The following is a 26,589-nucleotide window of genomic DNA, read 5'->3' as shown; positions in this document are numbered from 1 at the left end:
CGGTCTCTGCTTGCATTTTTGCAATAGCCTCCCATTCCCCGACCTTCCTAGAGTCACGTAAAAAACCCCAAACTCCTTCCTCTGGCCTGCAAGGCCCTCCCTCTACCTCTTCAATTTCCTCCCTCTCACCACCGTTTTCTCACTTACCCTCTCGAACTCCTGGACTCAGGTGATCCGCCCGCCTCGGCCTCCCAAAGTGTTGGGATTACAGGCGTGAGCCACCGCACCAGGCCTATTTTGTCACTCACCCCCTCGCTCCGGTCAACTCTTCCAGGCAGGGGCCTGGCAATTGCACCTCCTTATGGAACGCTCTCCCTGGGGATCTTCCCAGGCTGGTTTTCTCTCATTACCCAGGTCTGAGCTCAAAAGTCGTCCCCTTAGAGAGGCCCTCCGGGATTGCCCATCTGCCTGTGATCACGCTTTGTCCCGTTACTCTCCTTTTATTTCCTTTCCCGCTCGTACCCCTATCTGGGACGAAGTCGCCCATCACTCGTGGCTTTCTTCTCTGTCGCCCGGACATGAGTGGGAACCTCAGGAGGGCAGGGGAGGCGTCTTGGGGACTTGGGGACAGTGACGCCTCCTCGCGGGGTCTCGGGTCCACCCGGAGTCCCCAGCCCGCGTCGCCTCTGCACTGCTCTTCACACCAGGTCCGGCCACCGGTACCTGCGCCGGTGTTTACGTTCCGGGTCGGCGGGCGGGGCCTTGCCGGCGGTCAGGCTCTGCTTCCGGGGCGGGGCGGCTGGGGCGGGGCTGCTGTCTCCCGGCCTGTCTGGAGCTCGGCGGCCGCAGAGGCGGCAGCGTCGGCGGCGCGGCGCAGGCACCGGCCCGGGGAGCGGCATCATGAGCGGTGAGTGGCGACCCCGCCGCTGTCACCCGCCCCGGCCGCCCCGGCTCCCGCTGCTCCAGCTGCACACTCCGGCCCCTGAGTCCCCGCGCCCCGCTCCCTCGCAGACCCCTGCCCAGTCGCTCGCTTTTCCAGACCCCAGTTCCCCAGGACTCCCGGCTCCTGGCCCCTGCTCACCTGCGGGTCTCTGATCTCCCGTCGCCGGGCACTGCTGGTCTTCTGACTCTTGTCCATCCATAAAAACCAGCTCCTAAACCGCTGTCCCCAGTTGTCCCAGTCCTGCGACCCCCTTGCCTAGTGTCCAGACCCCCAGTTCTGCGACCTCCCAGGTCTCAGTCTCTCCTGACTCCTAGACCCGCTGCGTCCCAGCTCCAGTTCCCGGGCCTCCATCCCCAGCCATCCCCGCTACCCAGGCCCCTGGTCTCCAGTCCCTGCAGTTTCCACACAGGCAGAGTCTTTTTGGACACTTAGTTTGCTGACCCCAGTATCCCCGTGTCCCAGGAGCTCCTGGTCCCCTGAGGAGCTCAATTCTCCAATCCCTTTGTCTTCCCCGTCCCTCTCATCCCTCCCACCCCTGTTCCCAGTGCTTTGCTCTTCCCATCACCAGTTCTTCCCAGTTAGCCACTCAGCTTCCCTCTCGGGTCCTGGCTTTTACATTTCGATGATCCTTGCATATTCCATCCTTTTCCATGTCTTATCCTGGCTCATCATTATCTTTTAAGATCTCTCTTGCCTTGTCCTGCAGCCCTTCCCTTCTTGTCCCGTGCCCAGCCCATCTGGGGACCGTCACTTCGTCCTTGCTCTTCCCAATGCAAACTTCTTCCTCTCACCATCGAGGGGGTGGTATTGGTGGGGATGCTGGAAGTGAGAGGGAGGTGGGTGTGGACAGCTCGTCCTCAATGTTTTCTGAAGTTTAGTCCCTTGACTCTACCCTCCTTTCCTCTGAGGAGTCTTATTGGTGTTTTGGTGCTAAGTCATTCCTGGGTGTTGTATGTGGAGATGGGAGTGACTCAGGGAAGCCTCTCAGCTCTCCCCTGACTGTCTGTCCAGCCACTCTGGCATCTGGATTTATTTAGGAAGCCCCGCCTATCCTCCTAGTGCCTGTTTCCCCCTTACTGTGGAATTGTTTCTGAGGAATCCCTGCATCCAGCCCTCCTGGCCGTTGTCTTCCACGCAGGCATTTCTGGAGGTTGAGCGGGGAGCAAGGCCAAGGGATACCGCTGTCTTCAATTTTTAACTTTTAACGTTATCTCTGTGGATCTTTTTTGTTGTTTGTTTTTTTGTTTAAACAAGTGATGTGCCTTTTGTGTTTGTTATTCAAGGGCAAGATTTGTGAAATGGACAGTCCTAATAATGAGGGGGCTGCTGAGGGGGAGTTTCCTGGGAGATAATCCACCTTTGGTTGCCAAATCAAATGATTTTAAGCCTAAGTATGGTTTCTGATTTGTGAATATTAGTAATATCACAATAAAGACGTTATGAGCTGGCTTCCATCAGGAAGTGAGGTAGGTTGGTGTAAGTGCAGGTCCTGAGGCCAGACTTCCTGGGTTCAAATCTTGGCCCTGCCACATAAAGCTGTGTGATTTAAGAGTAAGTTACTTGACCATTCTGGGAGTCCCAGCAAAATGAGGATATGTAGTAGTACCCGTCTCCTAGACTTGTAATGACTGAATAACATTCATCAGGTAAAGTGACTGGTACTGTGTATATCACGAGGTGCACTGTCAGAATCTCAGAGCTGTCTGCTGTTGTTTCTGTAAGGGCTCATGTGGGATAGGAGTGGTATTGTTTTTGCCTAGTTATGAGAGACATAACTCTCATTTGGGCTGGGACTAGGCACTCTCTGAAAATCTTTTCCTTTTAATATGACCAAGGAGTCTTTGCCACAAGCTCACAGTTCTGGACCCTTTTCATTCTACTTTTAGTGCAAGAGAAAATGAAATTGATAAGCCAATAGAAATTGATCAGTTTATCTTTCAAGGAGAAATAATATGAAAACTCTGGTGGTGAGCTCCTGTAATCCCAGCTACTTTGGAGGCTGAGGCAGGAGAATCGCTTAAACCCGGGTGCCAGAGGTTGCAGTGAACCAAGATCAAGCCACTGTACTCCAGCCTGGGCCATAGAGCAAGACCTTGTCTCAAAAAAAAAAAAAAAAAAGGAAACTCAGCAAATTTTAAAATAAAAAATCATTACGTCTGCTGGACATGATGGCTCACACCTGTAATCTCAGCACTTTGGGAGGCAGATGCAGGCAGGTCACTTGAGGTCAGGAGTTCGAGACCAGCCTGGCCAACATGGTGAAACCTTGTGTCTACTAAAAATACAAAAATTAACAGGGCATAATGGCAGGTGCCTGTAATCCCAGCTACTCGGAAGGCTGAGGGATGAGACTCTCTTGAACCCAGGAGGTGGAGGTTGCAGTGAGCCATGATCATGCCACTGCATTCCAGCCTGCGCAATAGAGTGAGACTCAGTCTCAAAAAAAAAAAAAAAAAATTACATCTAAAGCCAAACAAATTGGAAAAGGAAACCAACAAATGACTTTTTAGGAAAAAGCATTAAGGATGAAAACCTTCGTTTGGAAACATTGTAATTGAGGCAGAAAAAGTGGTCTGTGAAGATGTAAGGGGAAGTCCAGCGGTATATTTTGTTTCTTGAGAATGCAGTTGAAAGTGGGTTTCCCCACTTCTGGGGTTGATAACTGGTACATGATAAAATAAAGTGGCATGGAAATATTTCCTCTTTCTTCTGTCCCTCACTTATAGTATTTTATTTATTTATTTATTTATTTATTTATTTATGTTTTAGAGACGGAGTCACGCTCTGTCACCCAGGCTGGAGTGCAGTGGCACGATCTTAGCTTACTGCAACCTTCGCCTCCTGGTTTCGAGCAATTCTCCTGCCTCAGACTCCCGAGTAGCTGGGACTACAGATATGTACCACCATGCCTGGCTGATTTTTGTATTTTTAGTAGAGATAGAGTTTCGCCATGTTGGCCAGGCTGGGCTCGAACTCCTGGCTTCATGTGATCCACTCTCGAACTCCTGGCTTCCTGTGATCCACCTGCCTCAGACCCGCAAAGTGCTGGGATTACAGGCATGAGCTACCGCGCCCCGGCCTTAACATTTTATAATGTAGTGTATTTTAAAATCTCAGAATCTAAGTAAGGTTTAAACAGTGCACATTGGTTTGTCTTTTAAATCTTTTAGGTCTCTCCTTCACATCCTTTTCATTTTATTTTTATTTTTTAATTTTTTTGGTATTTTCAGAACCATGCAGATATCACCATAGTTAATTTCACAACATTTTAATTACCTCAGAAAGGAACTTTGTACCCACTAGGAGTCATTCATCTTTCCCCCTCCCCTCAGCCCCTGGGAACCACTCATCTGCTTTCTGTCTCTGGATGTGCCCGTTGTGGGTATTTCATATAAATGAAATCATACAATATGTGGCCTCTCATATCTGGCTTTTTTCACTCGGTATAATTTTCCTGAGGTTAAACCATGTTATAGCATATATCTGTACTTCATTTCTTTTTGTGGCCAAATTATATTCCTTTATGTGGATATCATACATTTTGTTTATTCATGCATCAAAAATGGGCATTTGAGTTGTTTCTACTTTTTAGCTGTTTTGAATAATGCTGCTATGAACATTCACACACAAGTTTTTGTGGGGGCAAGTCTCTTCATTTCTCTTGGGCGTGTATGTAAGAGTGGAATTGCAGGGTCATATAGTAACTGTGTTTAACCATTTGAAGAACTGTGTCAGACTGGTTTTCAGAGTGGCTGCACCATTTTAAATTCTCACCCGATGGCCGGGCGCGGTGGCTCAAGCCTGTAATCCCAGCACTTTGGGAGGCCGAGACGGGTGGATCACGAGGTCAGGAGATCGAGACTATCCTGGCTAACACGGTGAAACCCCGTCTCTACTAAAAAATACAAAAAACTAGCCGGGCGTGGTGGCGGGCGCCTGTAGTCCCAGCTACTCGGGAGGCTGAGGCAGGAGAAGGGCGTAAACCCGGGAGGCGGAGCTTGCAGTGAGCTGAAGTGAGCTGAGATCCGGCCACTGCACTCCAGCCTGGGCGGCAGAGCGAGACTCCGTCTCAAAAAAAAAAAAAAAAAAAAAAAAAAATTCTCACCCGCAGCGTATGAGGGTTCTGTTTCTCCACACCTTCCCCAATAGTCTTTTTAATAATAGACAGTCTAGTGGGTGTGAAGTGGTATTTCTTTGTAGTTTTGATTTGCATTTCCTTAGTGACTAGTGATGTTGAGTATCTTATCTTGTGCTTATTGACCAATTGTCTATTCTCCTTGGAGAAATGTCTATTCAGATACTTTGGCCATTTTAACATTAGGCTGTCTTTTTATTGCTCATCTGTAAGAATCCTCTAATTTCTTTTTTTTTTTTTTTGAGACGGAGTGTCGCTCTGTCGCCCAGGCTGGAGTGCAGTGGTGCGATCTCGGCTCACTGCAAGCTCCGCCTCCCGGGTTCACGCCATTCTCCTGCCTCAGCCTCCTGAGTAGCTGGGACTACAGGCGCCCGCCACCACGGCTAATTTTTTGTATTTTTAGTAGAGACGGGGTTTCACCGTGGTCTCGATCTCCTGACCTCGTGATCCACCCACCTCGGCCTCCCAAAGCGCTGGAATTACAGGCGTGAGCCACCGAGAATCCTCTAATTTCTAGATACAAGTCCCGTATCAGGTTTCTTGTTTACAAAATTTTTCTCCCCCTCCATGGTTTGTCTTTTCATTTTCTTTGTCTTTTCTTTCTTTTTTTTTTTTTGATTTGGAGTCTTGCTCTATCACCCAGGCTGGAGTTCTGGAGTGCAGTGCGCAATCTTGGCTCACTGCAACCTCTGCCTCCTGGGTTCAAGTGATTCTCCTGCCTCAGCCTCTGGAGTAGCTGGGTCTGCAGGTGCACTGCCCCACACCCAGCTAATTTTTTTGTAGTTTTAGTAGACATAGGGTTTCGCCATGTTGACTGGGCTGGCCTCGAGTGATCCTCCTACCTTGGCCTCCCAAAGTGCTGGGATTACAGGCATGAGCCACCGCGCCTGGCCAATTTTTGTATTATTAGTATTGATAGGGTTTTACCATGTTGGCTAGCTGGTCTCGAGCTCCTGACCTCAAGTGATCTGCCCACCTCAGTCTCCCAAAGTGCTGGGATTACAAGCCTGAGTCTCTGTGCCTGGGCTCTTTTCACTTTGTTGATGGTGTTTTTTTTTTTTTTTTTTTTTTGAGACGGAGTCTCGCTCTGTCGCCCAGGCTGGAGTGCAGTGGCCGAATCTCAGCTCACTGCAAGCTTCGCCTCCTGGGTTCACGCCATTCTCCTGCCTCAGCCTCCCGAGTAGCTGGGACTACAGGTGCCCGCCACCTCGCCCGGCTAGTTTTTTGTATTTTTTAGTAGAGACGGGGTTTCACCGTGTTAGCCAGGATGGTCTCGATCTCCTGACCTCGTGATCCACCCGTCTCGGCCTCCCAAAGTGCTGGGATTACAGGCTTGAGCCACCGCGCCCGGTCGATGGTGTTTTTTGAAGCAGAGAGTCTTTTTTAAACTACAGGCTGCCCTTTAATCTCTCTCCTTTTTCCCCTTGCAGTTGTTATTGTAGGAAACACAGTTATTTATCCCAGGGATCCTTTGCAGGTCTCTGCTGATTGCATCCTTTTGGTGTGGCATAAAGTGTTTTTCAGTCTCTTGTATGTGCTATAAATTGGTAATTAGAGTCTGCTGTATTTTTGATTTGAAAATGTTTGAGTAGAGTCAGAGGCTAGATGGGTGCAAAGCTGAATACATTAAATACAAATAACCAGGAAGTGGAATGGCCCTAGGTAATATATACACAAGATAAATTGGTATCATGAGGCCAGAAACAACTAAGATGACCATTAATTGGGGAGTAGGTAAACCTAGTGTGCTGTGGTCACCTGATGGAAAGCCTCAGAAATGTTAAAAGGAGTGATACAGATTCATACACTTGACCGTGGCAGTATCTCAATGTTAATGTTCTGTAAGAAAAGCGGGGTGGGTCTGGCGTGATTGCTCATACCTGTAATCTCAGCACTTTGGGAGGCCCAGGTGGGAGGATTGCTTGAGTCCAGAAGTTAGAGACCAATCTGGGTAACATAGCGAGATCTCATCTCAATTTAAAAAACAAAGCAGAATGTAGAATTATACCTAAAATATATACCTTGATCCAAATTAAAACATACGCAAAACAATGTTTATGGATTCTTATATGGATGTAGAACTAAAAAAATTATCAGGAAGGAAGATGCCTGCAGATATGTATGGGTGGTTACTGTAGAATGGTGGCTACAATTTATTTCTTTTTCTTTAGAGAAGCCAGTAGATAGGAATACTTGATTGTCCACCTCTTCAGACTATGTAAGGAATGCTGATTTTCAGATACGTGTTTGCTGTTACTGGGAAAGTAGAACTTGTAGAGCCTGAAAGTCATTATTATACTCAAGTTTTGTCTTTTGTAAGTCTTTATTCTTAAGTTCCTGGATGCTCCTTAACATCAGTGTTTTTTTAAGGAGACACTGAGATTTCCGTTTCAAGGGTGAGGAAAGCCAGGCCCACAGTGATCAAATAATTTGTGTAACAGATGAGCTCGAAGATTCGTCATATATCAGAGTCTTGGGCTTAATGGGTAATTTACTGCTGTTTCTTGCCTGATGTTGATGTATATTTTGGCAGCTTTATATTAAAAAAAATTTTTTTTAAATTAACAAATACTTTTTTGAGACAGATTCTCACTGTGTTGTCCAGGCTGCAGTGCAGTGCCGTGATGTTGGCTTACTGCAACCTCTGCCTCCTGGGCTCCAGTGATTCTTGTGCCTCAGCCTTCTGAGCAGCAGCTGGGATTACGGGTGTGCGCCACCATGCCTGGCTAATTTTTTATATTTTTAGTAGAGATGGGTTTTGCCATGTTGCCCAGGTTGGTCTCAAAATTCTGAGCTCAGGTTATCCACCTGCCTTGGCCTCCCAAAGTGCTAGGATTACAGGCGTGAGCCATGGCACCTGGTCCACTTTTTTTTTTTTTTTTGGTAGAGATGGGGCTTACCACGTTGCCCAGGTTCATCTGGTACTCCCGGCCTTAAGCCACCCTGTCTCAACCTTCCGAAGTGCTGAGATTATAGTTGTAAGCCACTGTGCCCGGCTGCTCTTTCTTAGTTTTCTGGAATGTTGAAGGTCACAGTTTTCTCCTTGGCAGTGACTGGGCCCTCTCTGGCAGTGGCTTGTGCTTAGAATAAGGAATCAGCTGAAATGAATGAATGAATGAATGAAAAAAGAATCTTTGTGGTTTTCATTCAAAGTAGAAAAGTGATGCTATCAACATTCCCCTCCCCCCCCCCAACGTGAAGGCACTGGATTGATCTATGATGGTGGAATGCAAGAAGTACGTGTTCCACCATCAGCAAACAGTTGAGCTCCCCCTGCGATGGACTAGGTCCTAATGATGTTGGTTCTCCTGCTTCCTGGTTGCTTGACTCCAGGTAACTGATTGGAACTCAAATGCTTAGAGCTCTTAAAATATGGAACTAAAATCCAAGATTGTATAGATTTCTCTGAATTGTGGCAATGTGAGCCTAGTTCCAGATAAAGCACCTTCCATCTGCCACTGTCTTGCCTATACATAGGCCATATATTTGCAGTGGGGGTGATATCACCTCCAAGGGGTTGAACACTGGTTCTCAGGAGAGAAAAAAATACTTACTTGGATGTAGAAAGCACAGATAGTCATATAGTACATATGTACATTGTATCTGTGGTGTGACTTTTTCATGGAGAGGATGATTAGCAAAAAAGTGTCTACAAAGTATCCTTGAGGGCAAGAATGAAACAGATTGAGCAGGACACAGTGGCTTACACCTGTAATTCCAGCACTTTGGGAGGCTAAGCTGGGAGGATCACTTGAGCCCAGGAGTTTGAGACCAGCCTGGGCAACATAGCGGGACCCTGTCTGTGTACACACACACACACACACACACACACACACACACACAGTAGCTGGGTGTAGTGGTGCATACCCATGGTCCTAGCCACTCAGGAGGCTGAGGTGGGAGGATCACTTGAGCCTGGGAGGTTGAGGCTACAGTGAGCCGTGAAAGTACCATTGCACTCCAGCCTGGGTGACAGAGCCAGACCCTCAGACCCTGTCTCAAAAAAAAAAAAAAAATTGAGAAATAGTGATACAGGCTGCAGTAATTTTGTTATTATGATACAACTTTGCATCTTGCTTTCTTGCTTTTCACCATTAACATTTTAGGACAAAACTTTACCACATTGCTCCATGGGTTCCCTATTGGTCGCTTTTATGGACTGTACAGTCCGTCATTCATCCACCATTTTGCGTGTAGTACAACTTTTAACTATTGATTTTAGTTGTAGAAACTTAGCCTGTCTTCCTCTCTCCCTCTAGCCTCTCCTCCCTCTCTCCCTCTCTCTTTCTCTTCCTCCCTTTCTTCTTCTCTTTCCTCCCTTTCTTTTTCTTTTGAGACAGGATGTTGCTCTGTTGCCCAGGCTGGAGTGCATTGGTGGTACAATTATAGCTCACAGCAGCCTTGACCTCCTGGGCTCAAGTGATCCTCCCACCTCAGCCTCCTGAGTAGCTAGGACTAAAGGTACAACACCACACCCATCTAACTTTTTAATTTGGTGTAGAGACAGGGTCTCACTATATTGCCCAGGCTGATCTTGAACTCTGGACCTCATGTGATCTTCCTGCTTCAGCCTCCCAAAGTGCCAGGATTATAGGTGTGATCCACTATACCTGGCTTTCCTTCTTTCTTTTTGTTTCAAAGTAATGATGCAGTGACCATTTTGTTTTTCAAGGTAGTTTTCCATTCTTTAGATTATGTCCTTAGGGTGATTTTCCAAAAGTAGCATTGACATCGAAGAGTTTATCACTTTTGATGCCTTTTTTTTTTTGGCACATAATTAAACTCAGTTGAATTGATTTTTCCAAAGCGGTTACACTAGTTTCAAATGCTGCCAGTAAGTATGAGGGCTCTGGTGGAAGCAGAGGTTGGCCAGAAATTCGGGGTTCAACATTCAGCAAACACTGGATGATAATTTGGTGTATCCTCTATCACTTATCAAAAGGTTGTTACCATTGGGGTCTGTTGAAGCAAAAGGAATGAACATACCAGATTTTGTTGGGATCGTGCTGAGTGTGTTAGCCAGGACTCTTTTCAGTGGAATGTGACAGAAGCTCATCAAACCGATTTCAGCAACATGGCAATGTATGGTGTCTTCTAATGGAAAAGTCTAGACATAGGGCTGGCTTTGAGCTTAGCTGGATCCACGTAGTAAAGGACTATCAGGACTATCTTTCTGTCTGGCTGTCAACTCGGCTTTCCTCTCTGTGGGCTTCATCCACAGGCAGCCGCTCCTCCACGGAGGTGAGATAGGCACCAGCAGCTCTTGGACCTCATCCTCCAACCCGGCAACACCCAAGCACAGAGTGGGCTTCTTTCCCAAGTGCTCTAGCCGGAGTCCCGGGGCGGACCCACCAGAGTCGGGCTGGCCATGTGGTCATCCTGCGACCCATCGCTGTGACGTTGGTTAGCCAGGTGTGGACCGTAAGTCTAGTCTGCAGCCTGTGGCTGGGAGTCCATCTGACTAAACTGTCTGGATGGAGAGTGAATTTCAGGGGAAGGACTGCTGTAATTTTGGATGGGTTGGTTAGGAATGTGATGTGGCAAGAGAGGGTTCATGAGGCAGGCGGCTCCTAGGTTTTCTTCCTGAGCAGCTAAAAGGGGTGGGAATCGCCTTATCTTTTGTTTTTTTTGAGTTGGAGTCTCGCTCTGTAACCCAGGCTGGACTGTAATGGCGTGATCTTTGCCCACTGCAACCTCTGTCTTCCACGTTCAAGTGATTCGCCCGCCTCAAGCGCCACCATGCCTGGCTCATTATTGTATTTTTAGTAGAGATGGAGTTTCACCATTTTGGCCAGGCTCGTCTCGAACTCCTGACCTCAGGTGATTCACCGGCCTCGGGCTCCCAGAGTGCTGGGATGACAGGCGTGAGCCACCTCGTCTAACTAGAATTGCCTTTTCCTGAGGTGGGAGAGCCTGTAGGGGAGCAGGTTAGGAGGGGCTGAGCAGTTTGAAGCCTGCAAGGGGAGTGAGGACTCGTTTCCTTGCCCTGACATTTTGGTGTCTGGGAGCCCTTCAGAGACCTGGCACTAGTGTTTCCTCTGCCCACCCAGGCAGTACCGCGCTTCCTCCGAGGAGGGAATCTTGCCCACTCCATCTCATTTTTCTTTGCTTGCATCTGTGTTTCTTGGAATCGCTCTTTCCTCCTACAACTTAAAAAAAAAAAAAAAAGCAAAAACCCAAAATGACATTAAAGACTATTGTGAAAACAAAATATACCTTTAAATATACATTCGTGGCACATTTAATATTTAAATTTGTAGGTATTCCAGTTCTGCCTCTGTTCAGAGCATACACTATATATGTATTTGCATAATTGCATTGTATCTACGTTTGAATGAGCGTTTCTGCTTAGATGATAGCACTTATCCACGTTCCTTCTCTTCAAAATTCTTTGAAAAGGCAGCATAACATTCCACCAAATTGATGTGCCGCAGCTATTTAACCCCTCTCCCATTGCAAAAGACAGTCAGTTCCATTTGTGGTGTTCTCAGTAGGCGTTTCCTGTGAAGGGCCAGATAGTAAATATTTTCTGCTTTGTGGGCCATCTGGTCTCAGCCTCAAGTATTCATCTCTGCTGTCGTAGTATGAAGGCAGCCACATACCATGGGTAAATGAAAGGACGTGGCTATGTTCCAATAAAACTTTATTTAGAGAAAGTCAGCAGCTGGACTTGGCTTGGGGGCTATAGTTGACTGACCCTTATACTAGGACACTACAATAAAAATCTTCGTGCCCTTTGATGCTCAGGAAGTCATTGTGTTATTGTGGAAAAGCTTTGGATGCAGACAAGTTCTGGATTTAACTCCCTATTGAAGAACTTGGGCAGTTTTTTGTTTTCTGTCTTATTTTTTTGAGACAGGGTCTCACTCTGTCACCCAGGCTGCAGTGCAGTGTTACAATCATAGCTCACTGCAGCCTCCACCTCCTGGGCTCACGTGATCCTTCCTCCTCAGCTCCCCAAGAGGCTGGGACTACAGGTGTGTGCCACCATGCCTGGCTAATTTTTTTTTTTTTGAATTTTCATAGAGACGAGGCCTCACTATGTTGCCTAGGCTGGTCTCAAACTCCTGAGCCCAAGCAGCCCTCCTTCCTTGGCGTCCCAAAGTGCTGGAGTTATAAGTGTGAGCCACTGTGCCGGCCCGGGCAGAAATTTGAACTTCTCTGACTCTTACTCTTTTTTTTTTTTTTTTTTTTGAGACGGAGTCTTGCTCTGTCACCCAGGCTGGAGTGCAGCGGCTTGATCACTGCAACCTCTGCCTCCCGGGTTCAAGTAATGCTCCTGCCTCAGCCTCCCCAGTAGCTGGGACTACAGGTGCGTGCCACCATGCCCAACTAATTTTTGTATTATTAGTAGAGACGGAGTTTCACCATGTTGGCCAGGCTGGTCTTGAACTCCTGGCCTTGTGATCCGCTTGCCTCAGCCTCCCAAAGTGCTGGGATTACAGGCGTGAGCCACCACACCTGACTCTGACTCTTACTCTTAATTCCCTTATCAGAAAATGGAAATTAAAGCAAGTAATGAATGTATGGTGCCTTTCTCAGGACCTGGAACATAGAGGACCAGGTGAAATTGTTATTTGTATCTTTTCTTATTTCTCCCATTCCTTTTTAGCTTAATTTCCAAGGTGTCAAAAGGGATTTTGATTTTTTTTATAGCTTTTGATATGCATTGCCACATCACTTTTCAGAACTTACTGCACCCATAAATTGTTACCAGTGGTGTGTACTTGGTTTATCATAGCTTTACTGGCATTGGGGAATTTTACTTTAAATGTTTCTTGGAGGCTGGGTACGGTAGCTCATGCCTGTAATCCCAGCACTTTGGGAGGCCGAGGTGGGTGGATCACCTGAGGTCAGAAGTTTGAGACCAGCCTGAACAACATGGTGAAACCCCATCTCTACTAAAAATACAAAAATTAGGTGGATGTGGTGGTGGGCGCCTGTAATCCCAGCTACGCGGGAGGCTGAGGCAGGAGAATCACTTGAACCCAGGAGGCAGACGTTGCAATGAGCCAATATCACGCCACTGCACTCCAGCCTGGGCAAGAGTGAGACTCCATCTAAAAAAAAAAAAAAAGTTTCTTGGTTAATTTGTAGTTATATAATGGTGCCTTGTGGTAGTTATTAGTAAGCATATAATTTGCATTTCTCCAACCAGGAGGAAAGATATTCTTTCTTTCTTTTTTGACATAGGATCTTGCTCTGTTGCTCAGGCTGGAGTGCAATGATGTGATCAGTGCTCACTGCAGCCTTGACCTATAGGCTCAAGTGATCCTCGAGCCTCAGCCTCCCACATAGCTTGGACTACAGGTGTGTGCCACCACACACAGCTAATTTTTAGAAAAAACTTTGTTCTTTTTTTTGAGACGGAGTCTTGCTTTGTTGCCCAGTGCAGTGGCAGAATCTCAGCTCACTGCAAGCTCCGCCTCCCAGGTTCATGCCATTCTCCTGCCTCAGCATCTCGAGTAGCTGGGAGTACAGGCACCTGCCACCACGCCCAGCTAATTTTTTTTGTATTTTTAGTAGAGACCGGGTTTCACCGTGTTTGCCAGGATGGTCTCGATCTTCTGACCTTGTGATCCGCCCGCCTTGGCCTCCCAAAGTGCTGGGATTACAGGTGTGAGCCACCACGCCTGGCCAGTTAAGGCCAGTAGGGACGGTATTTCACTGTGTTATGCAGGCTGGTCTCAAACTCCTAGGCGCAAGCAATTCTTTTACCTCTACCTCCCAAAATGCCAGGATTACAGGTGTGAGCCACCATGCTTGGCCTCTTGTCTCTTTAAAGTTTTTGCACATTGCCATGTTAGTGTTTTTTTTTTTTTTTTTCCAGAGCAAGAACTGGTGAACTGGGTTGGCCTCCTGTTTTGCAAATAAAGTTTTATTGGAACAAAGCCATATCTATTCATTTACTATTGTCTATGGTTTCTTTCAGGCTACAATGGCAGAACTGAGTAACTGTAACAGAGAGTGTACGGCCTGCAGAGCCTAAAATATAAATATTTACTGTTTTGCTCTTTACAGAAAATGTTTGCCAATCCCTGCTCAAGAGTAATTTTTTTTTTTTTTTTTTTTTGAGATGTAATCTCACTCCGTCGCCCAGGCTGGAGTACAGTGGTGCAATCTTGGCTCACTGCAACCTCCACCCCCTTGGGTTCAAGTGATTCTCCTGCCTCAGCCTCCCAGTAGCTGGGATTACAGGTGAGCACCATCATGCCTGGCTAATTTTTGTATTTTCAGTGGAAACGGGGTTTCACCGTTTTGGCCAGGCTGGTCTTTAACTCCTGACCCCCAGTGATCTGCCTGCCTCGGCCTCCCAAAGTGCTGGGATTACAAGCAGGAGTCATCACGCCCGGCCTGCTCTAGAGTAAACTGATGGTTCCCATTCTTTGCTCATTTATTTTGTCATCGATCTTAGACACCATAAGCCCACATGGATGGCCTGAGCCCATCTGTCTGCATGCAGAGCCTGTCTCTTTCCATTGTGTGGTGGCAGATAGTCTGTCCTTTTGTCCTGGGCCACCTGTGCCACTTCACCCTACAATACTGGGAACCAGCGCCCTGACTTTGGGGAAGAACAATTGTCCATTTCATCTGTGCGTGTGCTAAGGCTAGAGCAGATAAAACCACCACCTCGCTCTGCCCATGACAGGAATGAGGCGGCTGCTGTGTCCTGGCCAGTCCTGGTCCTTTTTATTTAAAGTAGCCACTTGGGGAGCCACAGAAGTGAACTGCACCAGAATCTAGATTCAACAGCTGTTGAGTTCCTTCTGTGATGGAAGAGTTCATGAGACTCCCGTCTATCCTGGAGAGCTCACAATGCATAATCCCTTCCCCAACAGGGATTACACCAGCACTATGGCAGGGCTGCAGGGCCATGGGAGCACTGTGTGGGGAGAGAGCAGTGTGCCCCTTGCGGGACCCTCTGCAGGAAGATTTCTCTGAGAAGGGAACCGTTTGAGTCAGCCGTCGGGAGGTTGTTTTTTCTTTGGTGGCACTTTGATGACGGAGCCCTTTTCTGTGCCAAGATTGAGCCATTCAAGGAGTGAGCCTGGTTTTGTGAAGGTTGGAAGGTACAAGGTTTGGGGTAAAATGTCGGGTCTGTCACCTCTGAGCTGTTCTTTGGGCAAATGATCAATGTCTCCTAGCCTCAGTTCCTTTGTCTGTTTCACTAGGGTGGCCAGCCAGATAGATGTGAGGGTTAAACGTATGTCTCAGTATGGCGGATTGGCGGCAGACCTGGCCCCAAATGTGTTATGTTTGGTTCATGCCGAGTTGGCTGGAACATTGTTCTAACAAGAGTGTAATTAGGGGCCAACTAACTGACACAAAAAATCTGGATTTTCAGCCTCTCTTGAAGAACCAGGAGACGGGGCCATTACTGGTATTGCTGTGAGGTACTGTCTGCCAGTACTGGGTAGCAGCTGTCATCTCGAGAGGGGCATCTGCTCTGCTCTTGTGATCTGTGCCTTGCCAGCCCACCCCACTCATTTCTATGCCCCACCTGACCCCTTGGGCATTTCAGGGGTCCCTCTTGGTCTTGTATGTGCCCCGGGCGTATATTGGGCAGCCCTTTCTGCCCCCCTCCTCTTTTACTTCTGCTTTCTTTCAGTTTCTTTATTTGGAATGGTTGTGGATTTTGGGGGATGGGATGGGAATTAGACAATAGCAACAACATTAAAGTCATCATTGGGCTGGTAGCGCCAGGCATCCTAGATGCCTGCCAGTGTAACTGAGGATGAATTCTGCAGTGACAACAGGTTGATGATGTCCTTGTTCCCTGCAAGACTCTGTATGTGGGGCCTTGGTTAGACGGTGAGGGGAGATGGGAGCATGATTATGATGTGGGCCTGGTCTACAGCCTGCTGGGGAGCTCTCACGTTTAACCATCTAATTGCACGGTGGCTGTAAGGTCTACTAACACAGATACTATAGTTTTAATTTTTAACCTGCCATCCTTCATTATTTCTGCCAGGGCAGTGGGCTGTTAAATCCAGCCCAAGACCTGTTCATTATACATTATCTATGGCTGTTTTTCACCCTGCAGTGGCAGAGTTGGGTAGTGACAGCAACCCTTTGGCGCATAAAGCCTGCAATATTGACTGCGGGACTCTTTCCAGAAAAAGCTTGCTGACCCCCATTCTAGGGTATGCTAAAGGTACAGGTTCAGTGAAAATCAGAAATAAATCACGTGAGGCAGCCCATCACAGATGCACACGCAGGGCTTAGAGAAATGCCGTGTTCATTGCAGTTTTGCAGGGCGCATTGAATGAATCACATAACATCATTGTGTGTATCCTGTAATACTAGTAAGTCATTTATTATGTATTCATCTGCGCTTCCAGATGCTCTAGCCACTGCATAGAAAATTCAGTGTGGGCTGAAGGAAATGAGAGCAAAAGGGCCAGAGCTAGGAACAGCAACTGAGGCAGGGGTGGCTGTCACAGAGGGCCTTTGCTGTGAGACTTGCCATCTCATGAAGGAAGAGCCATGCCAGGTAGGGAGAGATTGGGGTGCAGGAGGGGCCCCTGGAAGCAAGGCATGGTTTTTATTACATTTATTAATGTTATTTTATAAAAGTATAAATATATGTAAGTGTAAATATATGTAAATTAATTTTTTTAAATTTCATTTTATTTTGTTTTGGGATGGAGTCTCACTCTGTTGCAGTGGTGTGATCTCGGCTCACTCTAACCTCCACCTCCCAGGTTCAGGTGATTATCCAGCCTCAGCCTCCTGAGTAGCTGGGCTAACAGGCGCCTGCGACCACGCCTGGGTAATTTTTTGTATTATTATTATTATTATTTTTGAGATGGAGTTTTGCTCTTGTTGCCTAGGCTAGAGTGCAATGGCACAATCTTGGCCCTCTGCAACCTCCGCCTCTTGGATTCAAGTGATTCTCCTGCCTCAGCTTCCCAAGTAGCTGGGATCACAGGTGTCTGTCATCACGCCTGGCTCATTTTTGTATTTTTAGTAGAGATGGGGTTTAACCATGTTGGCCAGGCTGGTCTCGAACTCCTGATCTCAGGTGATCCGCCTGACTAGGCCTCCCAAAATGCTGGGATAACAGGCGTGAGCCACTGCACCTGGCCAATTTTTTTTGTATTTTTAGTAGATACGGGGGTTTCACCATGTTGGCCAGGCTGGTTTCAAACTCTTGGCCCCAAGTCATCCACCTGCCTCTACCTCCCAAAGTGCTGGAATTACAAGCATGAGCCACCTCACCCAGCTGGGAGTAGCTTTTCTGCTGTGTGATTCAATATGGGGACTGGGTTCTCCATGCAGTTGCCTTGTCTAGCCCTTGGGAGAATCCTCCTGTAGTTGTTCGTTAGAATAGGAACATTTTCTCAGCCAACATCTACCAGTTGCAGTCCTTCTCATAAAAATATTGGGCCAAGAGTGGTGGCTTACACCTGTAATCTCAGCACATTGGGAGACTGAGGCAGGAGGATCGTTTGAGGCCAGGAGTTTGAGACCAGCCTGGGCAATGTAGCGAGACCCTCTCTTTACAAAACATACAAAATTAACCCGGTGTGGTGGTGCATGCCTGTAGTCCCAGCTACTTGGGAGGCTGAGGTGGGAGGACTGCTTGAGCCCAGGAGTTGGAGGCCTCAGTGAGCTATGATCATGCCCCTGTACTCCAGCCTGGGTGACAGAACCAGACTCCATTTCGTAATTTTTTTTTTTTTTTTAAATTGAGGTGAAATTCACAAAACAAAGAATTAACTGTTGTTCTAAAGCAAGCAGTTCACTGGTATTTAGTACATTTGCATTGTTGTGCAGTCAGCACTCTGTCTAGTTTCAAAACATTTTCATCACCCAAATAAAACTCCATATCCATTAAGCAGTAGCTCCCCATCCCCCTACCGCCCCAGCCCCTGGCAACCACCTGTCTGCCTTCTGTCTCTATAGATTTCCTGTTCTGGTCCTTCCCAGTTTTGCAAGCGTGGCTAAGGTTCCCAGTTGTTCAGTGAGTCTGCCCTGGCCCCCACCAGCATGTCAGTGTGGTGTGTGGAAGCAGCACTTGCTTGAGAGTTAGGGATAGCAGGGCTCAGCCTCCAATGCAGCACCTGCTTGACCGTGTGCCCTTGGGGCAGAATTCCTTGCACACAGTGGGTACTCAGAGAGCATTGCCCTCTTTTTCTTTTCTCGCTTGTACCTGCTTAATGTGTTACAAGGATCTCAGCAGGGAAATGTCTAGCATGACGTTGCCTCCACTGCGCTACATGGAGAGGCAGCAAAATACCATTATTTAAATATCTGCACGGGCCAGGCATGGTGGCTCACGCCTGTAATCCCAGCACTTTGGAAGGCCCGGGTGGGTGGATCACTTGAGGTCAGGAGTTTGAGACCAGCCTGACCAACATGGCGAAACCCCATCTCTACTAAAAATACAAAAAAAAAAAAGAGCCAGGCGTGGTGGGGGACACCTGTAATCCCAGCTACTCAGGAGGCTGAGGTAGGAGAATTGCTTGAACCTGGGAGATGGAGGCCTCAATGAGAAGAGATGGAGTCACTGTACTCCAGCCTGGGCGAAAAAAGCAAGACTCCATCTCATAAAAAAAAAAATATATATATATATGTGTGTGTGTGTGTGTGTGTATATATGTGTGTGTATATATATGTGTGCATATATGTGTGTATATATATGTCTGTGTATATATGTGTGTGTGAATATATATGTGTGTATATATATATATGTGTGTGTATGTGTGTGTGTGTGTGTATCTGTGTGGCCTTGATTAAGGGGCTTGACCTCTGTGGAATGGGAACCAGTTTACTTGGAGCTCCAGGGTTGCGAAGGTTAAAGAAGGAATATAGCCGGAATGCCTGGTTGCATCCTGCTTGTTTTCCCCTCTCCACATGCCAGGGGTCCTCTTTCACCCTTTCATCTCCCAGGGCAGCAAACACAGAGGCCTAGGTTGAATTGCTTTGCCTGGGCTTTGGAGAGAAGGTAGCTAGTTGAAAGGACTTCTGGGAGCCAGAGGTCTTGATACCTTGGTGTAAGGGTTGCCAACAATGATGATAATGATAGCTAATTTTATTAAATGCTTGGTATATACCAGGCACTATTCTAGGTGCACAATACAATTTCCCTCATTTCATCGTCCGAAGAGGTAGGTTCTCTGGTGAGCCTGAAGCAGGGGAGTTAAGTAACTTGCTCATGATCACATGGCTGGTAGAGTAGGATTCTAACCTGGGCTATCCTGTTCTTAATTTCTGCTCTTTGTCTCCAGGAGGTCACTGTAGCTTGAATGACGACCCCAGGCAGAAGGCTAGAGGTTTGTGGTAAAAATTAATGTAGGACTCAAAGGACTGTAAACATTAAACATTAGATCCTGAGAGTTCTAAACATTGAAGACAAAGGCCGGGTGTGGTGACTCACGCCTGTAATCCCAGCACTTTGGAAGGCCAAGGCAGTCGGATCACCTGAGGTCAGACGTTTGAGACCAGCCTGGCCAACATGGTGAAACCCCGTCTCTACTAAAAATACAAAAATTAGCTGGGCGTGGTAGCAGGCGCCTGTAATCCCAGCTACTTGGGAGGCTGAGGCAGGATAATTGCTTGAATCTGGGAGGCGGAGGTTGCAGTGAGCCGAGATTGTGCCATTGCACTCCAGCCTGGGCGACAGGAGCGAGACTCCACCTACAAACAAACAACAACAACAAGAAAACAGAGACCCAAGTAGGTGATTGACTTTCCCATGCACATGAGGTTTCTGAGTAGAGTTAGGGGGTGTCAGCTGACTGCATTTCTCAGACAGGTTTGTGAACCCCTGGAGGTATTCCCTCGGGTGCCTTTCCATTTTCTGTTTTCATTTTGATGATGATTTCTAAATGAGAAATAAAAAGAAGCCTATTCTTGTTCACCTGGTTGCTGGCTGGGGGCTGCCCCTGGAGCTGAGGAAGCAGGAAGATGGGGTTTGATCGCTCCTATGTGGCGAAGTGTTTGCTGAATTTGGAAGTATTTGCTGAATTTGCAGTGGGCCACTGCTGCAGGTTGTGAAGGAGGTCGAGGGTGAGCAGAGCTTAGCAGCTGGCAGGTCCAGGATCCCATGGACTTGGAAGTGAGTCCCTCCTCGGCCACTTCCCATGGGTCTAGTCCTGTAAAGGTATTTTCCTCTGAGTCGCAGTCCTCTCTACTGAATGGAGCCACTTTTCCTTCTTTGTCAAGGATTTAATAGGTCATTTAATGACTTAGCCTCTGGTTGGGACCCAGTAGGTGGGCACATTCTTCCTGCTTCTCTCTGAGTGGCGGCAACATTTGAAGCTGGCAGATTCTTCTGGGCCCTGGCGGAGGTGCTGTAGTCTCCACTGGATTCAAAGGGAGAAGGTAAAAAGGAGACTGGGAGCATCGAGTGCTCCGCCTGCCTGTCTCTGCAGAGTCTCCATAGACTGTAGAGCTAGGAGAGCATGATCTCATGCAGAAACCAGTGGCCAAACAAGGGAAGTGACTGTCCCTGTCACATGGCTAGCAAGCGGGCCAGGCAGGATGAGAGCTCAGGCCTTGTGACTTCCCGCTCAGTGCGCTCCACTGTTCCTCTCACTTGATAAGTGGTCCTCAGACCACGTGTGCTCCCTGCAGCCTAGTAAACCCCCTTCTCTGTCTCTGTCTCTCTCATTATTTATTTATTTATTTATTTTTGAGACACTCGCACTCTGTTGCCCAGGCTGGAGTGCATTGGCGCAATCTTGGCTCACTGCAACCTCCATCTCCCAGGTTCAGGTGATTCTCCTGCCTCAGCCTTCTGAGTAGCTGGGACTATAGGCACTCGCCACCACGCCTGGCTAATTTTTGTATTTTTTAGTAGAGATGGCATTATTGCCATGTTCCTGAGGCTGGTCTTGAACTCCTGACCTCATGTGATCCGTCCGCCTTGGCCTCCCAAAGTTGCTGGGATTATAGATTTGAGCCATTGCTCCCGGCCGACCCCTTTCTCTTAAGCTCATTCAGGGCTAAGTTGGCCACAGCTTCTCCTTCTGAGGTCAAGATTATCTCACTTGAGAGCTTCTTGCCTGCAGAGAGAGATCACAGCCAGGAAGTGTGAGCCTCTAGGTTGAGACCTGCACAACCTCGGTTAGTTTTTTTTATAAAGAACAGGTTTTTCTTTTCTTCCCCTCATCCCATCATGAAAAGAGGCTTTGCAGAGTAAGGCAGAGGAGGCTGCTGACATCTCATCCAGAAAAAGCAGTAGGGCAAAATACTCTATAAAAAAAAAAAAAAAAAAGACATCGAGGATCATTGTGCATTTCAGGAAGAGTAGGTGCTAAATCTTTGTTATTCAAGTGTGAAGGGAGTCAGCAGTATTAGCTCACCTGGGAGCTTATGAGAAACACAGAGTTGGCCGGGCGCGGTGGCTCATACCTGTCATCCCAGCACTTTGGGAGGCCGAGGTGGGTGGATTACGAGGTCAGGAGTTCAAGACCAGCCTGGCCAACATTGGGAAACCCTGTCTCTACTAAAAATACAAAAATTAGCTTGGCGTGGTGGTGCGTGCCTGTAATCCCAGCTATTCGGGAGGCTGAGGCAGGAGAATTGCTTGAACCTGGGAGGTGGAGGTTGCAGTGAGCCCAGATTGTGCCACTGAACTCTAGCCTGGGCAACGGAGCAAGACTCTGTCTCAGAAAAAAAAAAAAAAAAGAGAAACACAGAATTAGGCCCCATTCGCAATCTCCTGAATCAGAATCTGCCTTTTGGGCTGGGCTCACGCCTATTATCCCAGCTCTTTGGGAGGCAGGAGGATCGCTTGAGCCCAGGAGTTCAAGAGCAGCTTGGGCAACCTTGTGAGACTCCGTCTCTATAAAAAATAAAAATAAATAAATTATCTGTGAGTGATGCCCTATGCCTGTAGTCCCAGCTACTCGGAAGGCTGAGGCAGGAGAGTCGATTGAGCCCAGGAGGTTGAGACTGCAGAGAGCTGTGATTGTGCCACGTACACCAGCCTGGGTGATAAGAGTTCCTGTCTCAGAAAAAACGCCAGCAAACAAATGGCTGCTTTTTAGCAAGATCTCCAGGAGATCTGTGTGGACATCAAAGTTTGAGAAGAACTGCATTACAAAATTATCAGTAGGGAGATGAAAGAGATTTTTGTTTTCTTTGTACATTTTTTCCCGATTTGTTATTCTATTTTTTTCTCTACATAAATTGCTTTTATGATGAGAAAAAAATAGCAAAGGCATTTCCAGTGCAGGGAACCCTGTCAAGTTTCCAGTTGGCATTGCTGAAAGGCAGGTAGAGCTGTCGGGTCTCATACTTGGAAAAAGGAAGAAAGCAAGCCTGACTTTTCTATTCTGGTGTTAGGGAGGGAAGACCAGAATCCAAACCCTGGATTCTGAAACAAAGAGCATTTGATTGATAGAGACAGGTGTCAAGAGGTGTCGGAGGACCTTGGCCAGATGGGTCTATAGCCATCCTGAGCAATGCCTTGAGATGCCTCATGGCTGGTGGGAATGGTGTCCAGGCTATTCTTGATCGAAACCTCTTCCAGAAAAAAACACTAATGGTATTTTTTTGAAGAGTCAGTTGTTTTACTGTGTGTCTGCTGACTGGTTTCATCACTAGGCCTGGAGGTAAGGCGGGGTCCTTGGTATCGTGGTCCTAACACAGGCTTTAGAGGTCTTGAGTCAGGATTACTGTTCCACCAATTAGTATTAAAATTTCAAAAGAGTCTAACCCCATTATCATGGCCCACACGATCCTGTGTGACTGGTCTCTGCCTGCCTGTTTGATCTTTCCTTCCGTTTTTTTTTGCTTTTTGCTCAAACCACAGCAAACTTCCTTCTAGTCCTGGAAGACCAGAGCCAAGCTTGTCCTACCTCCGAGCCTCTCCCCTTGCTGCTTGCTCCGTCTGGAACACTGGCCTGCCCTATCTTTCCATAGCTGCTCCTTCTCTTTATAGAGGGCTCAGCTCACATGTCACCTGTGCAGAGAGGCCCTCAGTGGCTGCCTTGGCTAAAGCAGCCTTCTTGCTTCCTCCCTATCCCATCACTGTCTTTGTTTTTTCTTCCTAGTATGACTCTTAACACTTTTTCATTGATTAGTTTATTTTATACTATTTTTTGTTTTTATTTTTGAGATAGGATCTCACTCTGTCACCCAGGCCAGAGTGTAGTGGCACGATCTCAGCTCACTGCAATCTCTGCCTCCCGGGTTCAAGTGATCCTTCCACCTCTGCCTCACGAACAGCTGAGACCACAGCTGTGTGCCACCATGCCCTGCTAAATTTTTTCTGTTTTTTGGTAGATACAGGGCTTCGTCATGTTGCCCAACCTGGTCTCAAACTCCTGATCTCAAGCAGTCTGCCTGCCTCAACCTCCCAAAGTGTTGGGATTACAGGCGTGAGCCACTGTGCCTGGCCTTCTAGTAGGATTTTTAGCTCCATGAGAAGATGACTCTTTTACACCATTTAACTCCTGTGTCCTCAGCTCTTAAAACATTGCCTCACACACACTAGAAGTTAAATAAATCCTGGGTGGATTAACACACAGTCAATTGACTTCTCCCAGCTTCAGCTTTCCCATCTGTGTTTGGGATCCTGGCTTGTAGGGTGGATGTGAAGATGAAGGGAGATATTGCATGCATAGTGCTCAACTTGGTTCCTGGCATGTAGGATGCGCCCAGCATGTGGTGGTGGTTGTTATCAACCAGCTGGCCCTGGCTTGACCTGGAGGAATCACTGACCATCTCTGAGATAATGGCCTGCTCCTACTTCCCGGTGCAGCCCACGTAGAGTTGCCCAAGACAGAAGCAGCCTGATGGCAATTCAACGCCTGCAGTGTGGAGCATCTGCCCTTATAACCTGTATTCCAGTATCCTTTGAAGTCAGTGTGCTCTGTGACTGCTGCATCATAGTCCATGGCTTTGTATCTTGCTTGGAGTCACTGGGCCTCTTGTGGAGATCAGGCGTGGCCCTGACAGCTGTCCGCCTGGTGTTTTCAAGTGCCCTTTCCCCAGACCTTCTGAAATGGAAGTTCAGTGTATGTCATGTGTGTCAGTTGGGAATGCTTTTGGCTGCAAGTAACAGCCCAGTGTGTCGTGGTGTGGACAAATAGGATTATTTATTTTGTGAGAGTTAGCTTGTTTCTAGTCTTGGCTTACCAACTCAGTGATATCAGGGCTGGTGTCTTTGTGATTCTCTAGGTCTTTCTCTCAGGCTCATGACTTCATGGTGGGAAAATGCTACTCGGGCTCCGCCCAACATGTCTATGATTGAGGCATGAAGGATGGAGGACAGAATGATGCCCTTCATAGCTCTTCTTTCTATCAGAAAGGAATGACTTTCCCAGAACTTTCCCAGTGCACTTCTGCTGTCTTCTCATTGGCCAGACCGCCTAAGTTCAACCTCAGCTGCTGAGAAGAGGAGTAATCAGGTTTTACAGCTTAGATTGCTGAAGGTGGCATGGGAGAAGGATGTTGGAGATGATAGTGAGAACAGCCAGTGAGCAGTTCCCGCTGTACTGGGAAACTTATATTTTATTTCAGGCTGCTGGTTGACAACTGGGGGCAGTTATGATTCCCAGGGGACATTGGCATTACATGGAGACATTTTGGTATAACTCAGGGGTTTGTGTGTGCTAATGCCACGTAGTATGTAGAGGCCAGGGATGCTGCTGAACATCCTACAATGTCAGTAGTGCCAAGGGTTGAGAAACCTTTAGACCATTGTAGACATGTTGTTCAGATTTGGGGAAAATTAGTTTACCTGTTTTCCTTTGATGCAGTAACAGGCAATAGCCAAACTTCATTGTAATGATACAGATTATTGGTACCTAGTCGTGCTATTGATTTTGTTAAAGATCAGTAGTAAAGGACTGGTCTAGTTGGGGACAGCTGTGTCCGAGTGTCAATGAGAACTAATTAAGCCTCATTGCATTTTAGGATCACAGAACAATGACAAAAGACAATTTCTGCTGGAGCGACTGCTGGATGCAGTGAAACAGGTAAGCAGAAAGCACACATTTGCCTTTTTGGTCGAGTAATAGTGTCAGATAATTAATGTAGGCCATTTCTTCCCTATAACATACACAGACTAACTCCCACTTTATACCTGGGAACAGTGAAGCGATCTAATCATTTTCCCCAGGAAATGATAGAGCAGTAAACACGGTCAGAGTTGGGTTGGAGGAAGTCCTGTGTCTTGAATTTTGAAAGCCCTCTAGAGGACCCTCATCCTTCAGTGATGTCCCTTCAAGAAAGGCACTGAGCTGGGTGCGGTGGCTCATGCCTGTAATCCCAGCACTTTGGGAGGTCAAGGTGACCGCATCACTTGAGGTCAGGAGTTCCAAACTAACCTGGCCAACATGGTGAAACGCTGTCTCTACTAAAAATACAAAAATTAGCTGGACGTGGTGGCAGGCACCTGTAATCCCAGCTACTTGGGAGGCTGAGGCAGGAGAATTGCTTGAACCTGGGAGGTCGAGGTTGCAGTGAGCCGAGACTGCCCCACTGCACTCCAGCCTGGGCAACAGAGTGAGACTTTGTCTCAAAAAAAAAAAACAAAAAAAACAGCATTGATGTGGGTTTCAAAGTCTCATTGTCTCTTTTCCAAGCAGTTGTGTTTGAGGGCAGCTCTGAGGGGTGCAGAGGTGGTGGTTTGGAGTTAGGACCCCTGAGCACAAGAAGGCTAGGACAAGGAGGAAGGAGGCCACGCCTGGGGTCCTCTGCTGCTGCCCCCAGCTGTGTGGACACTCCAGATGGCTTTGCTGTGATTGATGTGATGCTGTTTCTGATGCTGTTTCTGATGCTTGACTCTGGCTGGGCTTGGAAACAAGCTTGGATGTGAGACTGGAATCTGCTTGCTGCAAGTACCAGATGCATGCTACTGTTAGCTGTCACTGATCACACCTCCACTGTGTGCCAGGCTCTATGCTAAGCACTTTATATTTAATCCTTCCAACAACACTGTGAGATTATAGTTCCTGCAGTTGGTTTCATTTTACAGCTGAAGAGACTGAAACTCAGAGGGATCCAATAACTTGCTCAAGGCGTCATAGTTAGTAAGTGGCAGAGCTAGGATCCAAATCTGGGAATTCTAGGAGCTCACTTTTTGGAAGGGGCAGTTGACAGTTATAATTATGTGTGTAATTACACTATAGGGAGGTAAGTACTGTAATAGGGGTGTGTGTTAAATTTTTTTTTTTATTTTTTAGAGATAAGGTCTTGCTGTTGCCTAGGCTGGAGCACAGTGGTACCATCATAGTTCATTGTAACCTCAAACTCCTGGGCTCAAGCATTCCTCCCACCTTGGCCTCCTGAGTGGCTGGGACTACAGGTGCATGCCACCACATGTGGCTGGGGTGTATGTTGAGTATTGAAGTGAGCCAGAGAATGCAGTATCTATGTAAGCCTTGAGGCATTGTGTGGTAGGAGGGACATAGGCTTTCTGCTCCGACGTAGCTGGAATTAAAGGCCAGCTTTACTTCTTCAGCTCTGCGTGTACAGGGACAGCTCACGCACCCTCCCTGAGCATCTCTCTGCTTTTCTGTAACTGGGTCACTTAATCTGTGTATGGCTTCTGAGGGAATTGGCTTGTTAAAGTAGGTAAAGGGCCTGGACAGAGCCTGGTCCTCTGTTA

The 26,589-nt window shown here is 47.4% G+C and overlaps 1 protein-coding gene across 5 annotated transcripts in view; it reads left to right on the top strand.

Moving 5' to 3' along the window:
• The first annotated feature begins 748 nt into the window (after positions 1 to 748).
• SNX29 (sorting nexin 29) overlaps positions 749 to 26,589 on the top strand; it is a 617,391-nt gene continuing 591,550 nt past the window's right edge. For 4 of the 5 annotated variants that reach the window (XM_033236483.1, XM_033236482.1, XM_033236484.1 and 1 more), the window contains exons 1-2: positions 749 to 847; positions 24,894 to 24,955. In XM_033236483.1, the coding sequence (XP_033092374.1) occupies positions 841 to 847; positions 24,894 to 24,955 (69 nt within the window). In that variant the 5' untranslated portion in view covers positions 749 to 840. The remainder of the gene's footprint in view (positions 848 to 24,893; positions 24,956 to 26,589) is intronic. The other variant, XM_033236485.1, reaches the window with a different exon arrangement.

This window comes from Trachypithecus francoisi, unplaced genomic scaffold, assembly GCF_009764315.1.
Source record: "Trachypithecus francoisi isolate TF-2019V2 unplaced genomic scaffold, Tfra_2.0 Lachesis_group15, whole genome shotgun sequence".
Lineage (NCBI taxonomy): Eukaryota > Metazoa > Chordata > Mammalia > Primates > Cercopithecidae > Trachypithecus > Trachypithecus francoisi.
This window is presented reverse-complemented; position numbering and strand designations above follow the sequence as displayed.